At 32.9% G+C, this 6,529-nt stretch overlaps 1 protein-coding gene across 1 annotated transcript; it reads right to left on the bottom strand.

The window, feature by feature from the left end:
• On the bottom strand, positions 1-2,013 carry LOC106389744 (phospholipase A1-Igamma3, chloroplastic). Its single transcript, XM_013830083.3, has one exon. The coding sequence runs from the start codon at positions 1,769-1,771 to the stop codon at positions 218-220; it is 1,554 nt and encodes a 517-aa protein (XP_013685537.1). The 5' UTR covers positions 1,772-2,013; the 3' UTR covers positions 1-217.
• Between the last annotated feature and the right edge of the window lie 4,516 nt (positions 2,014-6,529).

Genomic DNA, 6,529 nt, shown 5'->3' with positions numbered 1-6,529 from the left:
TGGACGCTCTACGGAGCCTCAAAAGATCCCTTTTATTACTAAGGATTTTGATTTTATCTAAAAATTACCATCAGATAACAATAACACATATTTTATTCCCAAATAGCACACAAAAGGAAAAAAAAAAAAATCAAAATATCATTAATTAAAGTTTTTTTAAAATATTTTATATTTGGGTTTGAGATTATTAATTAGGGTTCAGTAGTAAGTGGCGAGGTTAATGTAAGAGTTTAGGTTCGCCGTTAGATGTGCCAAGAACTTTTTGAAGATGATGTGTGATATCTTCTGGTCGATGAGGCTCGAGCCGTGGTCGATCAGGCAAAACCCACCGACCATCTCCGGTCTTAACCATCCCTTTGTTCTCGTCTTGTCTCCAACAAGGCGGTACGTGATAATCACTTTTTAGGAAGTCACAACTCTTGTTCACTAAAGCTATGTCCCTCTTCGTCACCAAACAAAACTTCTTCTCTTCTCCTTCTTCTTCTCCATGATATCCATCCACCAAATGAAGTAAAGCTTCTAGGTTATGTGCACAGCCCAAATCCTTGGTCGGTTTCAGAAACGGGCTTTTCTTGTGGTCTAAGGCAAGCTCTGTGCCAACGTGTGCGTAGCTCCATGGGAATGATGTTGCCTCCTCGATATATTTCTGAAACTGAAACTTCTCGTTTGCAAATATCCCTGGAACTGAAGGTACCTTGTCATGCACGTTTATCACTCTCAAAACTTTGACATCTAGCTCTTCGCATCGTTCCTTGAACCTCAAGTTGCCTACACGTGGTCCTGAGAAGGAGAACACAGTAACTGGGACTTTAGTGTTGTTCTCCGGTATGTGATTCAAGTTTAGCTCCGCGATATCATAAGCACTGACCAAAGCAAGAGCTGCACCCAGGCTGTGACCTGTCACGGTGATGCTTATCTCATGACCTGCTTGACCATAGTACTCAACAAGACGTTTGACTTCGGACAAAACCTGTTCTCGAGCCGAAAAGGAAGAGAACTTGCAAGAGTCTTCTTTCTTGGTGTACAAGTCATGAAACCCTAATTCAATCTTGACTGAAGGGTCGTCACCGAAGTTAGCTGAACAAAGAATGTCTTTCAAGTCATAGATCCATTCGAGATAAGTGACAGTGCCCCTCCAAGCGATGACTATGTCACGTCTCCCGAGCCTAGCCACCTCTTCCTCATCCGTAGCTACAGCAATGTAACCCATCCAGTTTGCATGTTGGCTCCAAATAGAGCTGAGTTTTGATCTTTGGAAGAAGTTTGGGAGGTTGATGTTGGAAGTTGCGTAGAGGTAACGTGTTATGGTGTAGCCCTTGTGTAGATTTAGGTCAAGGTTTGAGAATAAATCTGAAGGATGGTACTTGCAAGAGCCGCAGTATTTAGAGTGAGGATCAAAGTCGAATGAGTCGTAGCAAGCTTGAGCAAACTCGCCGTAACGTATGATCTCGCTTCGAAGATGGTTGTTCATTGGATCTAGTAGTCCTTCCCAGTTATTACAACCTTGTACTTCTCTCCAAATTGATCCAAGACTCACTTCTTCTTCGACCTCTGCTTCTGCTTCTTCTTTTTCTTCTTGTTTGTTGTTTAAAACAAGGGGTTGAGTTGTTGAAGAGTTAATGCTTGTGCAAGAAGATGAGTAAACGAGGGAACAAGTCTTCAACTGTGTTGTCAAGATTAGGGTTTTTGGTTTGGTATTGAATATATTGTGTGGAGAAAAAGAGAGGAATATTGGCTTCTTGAGAGCTATTAGTGATGATGGAGCAGCCATTTGATTTGGTGGTTTGCTTCTTTGCGTAGAGACTAAAGGGCAAGTGAATGTTTGTATATAATAAATATGAGATTTTATTTTATTTGCTTATGTTTTTATGTGTGTGGTTGTGATTTAGTTGGGTAACAGAGATGTGATGAATTTGGTATAAGTGCCTCTTCTTATTGTTGTGTATTTAATGGGGTTAGTTGCAGGAGATAGACGTGCAAATCATTAGAGCAACATTAACCGTTATAATTTCTCTACGGTTTGTGTTTCAAAAAAAAAAAAACTTCTCTAAGGTTCTAAATAAAAAAAAAGATAATATTATTATAATGATTTAGTTATACTTTAATTTTGTAAAACCAATTGAGACATTAGTACATTGACATGTTTCATTTAGAGTCTTTACACGGTTCTTAAAAGTACTGCAGTTAGAACTTTTTTGCTATTTTCTCTCCAATTTAATTTATTTTTCATTTTTTTAACGATGAGAACTCTTCTTCGTCCTGCCGTTAGAACTAATCTTAGGCTATCTTCAACCACTACACTATTTTAGTGTTAAAACTACACCATTTTAGTGTAGTTTTAGCACCAAATTTATTTTCATCTCCAACCACAACACCAAATATCACATTAAAAAATATTTATATTATTATATTATTAAATAAAAAATTCTTTTAATTATTTAATATTTTAATAGTCATTATTCTTATAACATATACAAGTAACTATTTTTAATAAGAACTAGATTAACAAATTTAAAACAATAATTATAATTATTGAATAATACTTTAGAAATACATATGAGATTAAAATAACAAAAAACATAGAAACGAAAATACATATGAAATTAAAATAACTACAAACATACAAACGAAAATACATTGCATAAAAACAACACGCTACATCTTACTAATTATTAGAATTACCATATTCACCCCACAAATGTTCGATTAGTACATCTCGCAGTTCAAAATGAGCATCTCGGTCTTTGATTTTATTGTGCCAAGCTAAGAATTCTTGAAATCGAGCATCATCAACACTTGTCATCTCAACTTCTTGATGGAGCTGGTAATAATTTTACGGGTTATTAGATTATTATGTTAGTCAATCTAATGTTTTCCAGTTTGTTTTTGCAAATTTATGTAATTTTTTTAATTATGCAAATCTATTTTTTGTATGAACTTTTTATGTTTGGTTGGTGTTTATTTGGTTTTATGTATTTTAAATAACTTTTATGTATTTTAATTCTATTTAAAATGTTAAATTAATTAATAATTTATATTAACTAAAATTTAGAAATCACATTAAGATTTATTAAAAATAAATTTAATATCATAATTACGTATCTGTGAATTTTTTTTGTTATTTTACAAAAGTAAATATAATTAATTAAGTTATTTAAATAATAAAAGAAAATAAAAAAATAACAATAAGTTATCCCGTCGCTATAATATCCCACTATATTTAGTGTAACACTATCAAAAATCAGCAAAACACTATAATAGCATTGCATTTACCGTCTCGTTGGAGATGAAAAATCAAAATATGACACTAAAATGGCGTTATGACGTCCACGTTGGAAATGCCCTTAGAGGTTTCTTTCTTCTCCTTTAATGGAGTCTCCCAAATTCTTTCTTGCACTATAGGGCCACTCATCGCTTAACACGTGTATGTGTGTATTAAAAGTGTTAATAGATCTACTCAAGAAACAAACAAGTGTTCCACCTTGTATTGAGATTTAGATTCTCCTATTTGAATTTGAAGTAATATTAAGAGATGAATTACCTTTTAGGATTGTGATTTAAGCTTTAATTAGCTAGTGGAACATCATAAGTCTGAGAATGTAATAATTTTGATGTTAAAAAGAGTTACAATTTGTTTTTTTGGTGGATCATGGATGGGTTTAATTAGTACAAGTACAACAAATAAATAAGTGCTAATATATATTTGTTATATGTGGTTGACATACGTTGGCATATATTTTTCTCTTTGGTTGGTACTTATATAGATTTGTTGAGACATTACTCATTACCCGGCAGAGAAACTAAAACGGGACCGAATAAAAAATTAACTGATTATGATTTATAAACATGTTGTTTTCAACATAAAGTAATTGGAGTACATATTTATATATTATACTTACAATTTTATGGATCAAAATCTAAACAAATATAGTATTTGAGTGATTAAAAATGGTTAAACTATTTTTTTTAAACACAGTTAAACTATATAAATCCATTGAAAATAGCAAAAAAATAAAGTATGATATGCTTAGGCATGGACATTCGGGTTTCGGTTTTATCCATTCGGATTTTGGCTTTTCGGGTTTATCAAAATCAGCCTCATTCGGTTATATAAAAATTCGGTTCGGGTTCTATCGGGTTCAGGTCGGGGTTAGTAAATCTTCAAAGAACCGGTATAATCCATTGTATTTTCGGGTTCGGGTCCCAATCGGTTCTTCGGTTTAAAAATACCTGATTTGTACCTATTTTGTAACTAAAACATAAATAGAATCGGTTCTTTGGATTAAAAATAGATGATTTGTACATATTTTAATAGCCAAAACATAAGTAAAATCGATTCAAAAATAAGAAAAAACGTCAAACGTGATCATTCAAAATCAAGCGAAAGATAAACATAGTTAGTGATAGAAAGAAAACCAGATAAATGAAATCATAAAACAAAAACTAAGTTCTCATGAAATGAGAAACATTATTCAATGAAAACAAAACCAAAATCTAAAAACTTCAGGCTTCAACCGCCACATTCCACCATCAACCTTCATGTAATAGATAATTATTTTACAAGTTCAATAATATCTTAAAGTATTTTGGATACATATTAAGAATTAAGATCATATTTGGTAGAAGTTCTTTTTTTGTGATTTTAAATGTTTCGGATTCTATCGGATATCCATTTAGGTACATGTTCGGTTCGGATAATACCTATAACCCAAAATACCAAAAAAAAGATCCATTCGGTATTTATGTCGGATTCGGATCGGTTCGGATTCGGTTTGGATTTTCGGGTTCGGTTTATTTGCCAAGCCCTAGATATGCTATTGATCAATTTAGTGATCCATTTTTTTATAGAGTTCTTCTGTTATTGAGTAATAAAAATATATTTTATGAATGAAACAAAAATAAATGAAAATGAACAGAGGCCACACGAGGTTAGCTTTTTCATTGACAAGATATGGTTCAGGAAGTGACCAAGGGACGATATCAACGGCTAGAGGAACGTGGGGTAAGATTTGTTTAATCTTGTTCTTTTACTTTTACAATTTGGTTATACATGTTGACAACTGTGAAACATACATACACAGCAAGTCTCAAGGTTTCATGTGTGAGTAGAGTATAATAACCCTTTATTTCTCTCTTTATATATGCAAATCTTAGTGCATCAAAAGAGAACAATGATGATATTATATCATCCCCTATCCTTTTTCTCAAAAACTACCTTCAGCATCTTGCTGGTGTTTTTTCATCCATCTGGTGCTGAAAAATCTCTCGGAGACACCATTGACAAGATTGGGAAGTACCATGGAGACATTAAAGACTAGATGGTTTGTGGTTTGGAGAGATCAGTTTCTGACACAGACACTAATCCTGGGACTTGGATAGTAAAGCTTGATAAATAGGAACAAACTGGTAATTAAAAGCCTTAATATGCTACAGAAAACACATATAAATCAACCAGTCTCTTCCTTAATTGTTGATATATATATATATATGGGAATGAAAGGAAATGCTGTACAACAACTGTCAAATTCACCTCAAAGGTAGGAGATCATTAAGAGAGCAGCATGCACTTGTACAGTAGTATACAAAAATTTGCATAACATGAAAACAATCAAGTTTGAGGAAATATGCAGCAAACACGGTCGGTGGAATCAGCGGTGAAATATGATAGCTGAGATCATCTGAATGATTATCCTCTCATTTTGGATCTTTCTCCATAAAACATTACAAACACACAACAAAGATCATATTATTGGTTGAATAAAAATTACATCTTAAAAGTCATCTTATGTGTTTTGGAGTCAGCTATTTCACCATTCCCATAAAACAAATCATACTTTTCAGCAAAAATTTCAAGTAAGTGGATCATTCTCAGTTACTCAAAATGCTCAAGTAATCAAACAATTTAAAATTATAATGAGTGGTACGACTGTAAGAAATGTCAACTACTACTTCAAACAAAGTTTAAAATATATATGTAGACCTAATGATGTTTTGCTAAGATTAGAAGCAAAAGATAATGGTAACAAATTTGACTATTTGCTATATTATATTGTAACCTATTCAAAAAAATAGTTTAATCCCATCATTCCCAAATGATGTAAAAAGTTCAAATATGATATTCAACACACTCCATATTTGAATTAAAGGAAAAATAACCATAAACAAATAAATAAAAACATGGGAAGTCTCCTTTATGCTAACCTCCAATGGCACAAACTCAACCCCAAGAGACTCTGCTTTCTCTTTAGACACTTTGTAGGTTGGAATAAAAACTTTTTTCATCTGCACATCTGCACAAACTCAATGGGATTCTTTTCAAAAATCTTGTCTTTAAATCAACAACTTCTTTAAAGAAAAGCAGAGCTATTCTGTTTTGTTTCTGATACTAAAACCTAAGACTTACTTCTCAGGGAGTAGAAAATCAGGGTAAAGATGATGCAAGATGTTAACAACTTCAGAGTAGTGAGCAACTCTCTCCACTAAACAGTATCTTCCATTAGCTTCTGGATTCTCAAACGCTTGAATATGA

This window comes from Brassica napus, chromosome C6, assembly GCF_020379485.1.
Source record: "Brassica napus cultivar Da-Ae chromosome C6, Da-Ae, whole genome shotgun sequence".
Lineage (NCBI taxonomy): Eukaryota > Viridiplantae > Streptophyta > Magnoliopsida > Brassicales > Brassicaceae > Brassica > Brassica napus.
Note: the sequence above shows the minus strand (reverse complement) of the source record. Positions and strands in the feature narration are given on the sequence as shown.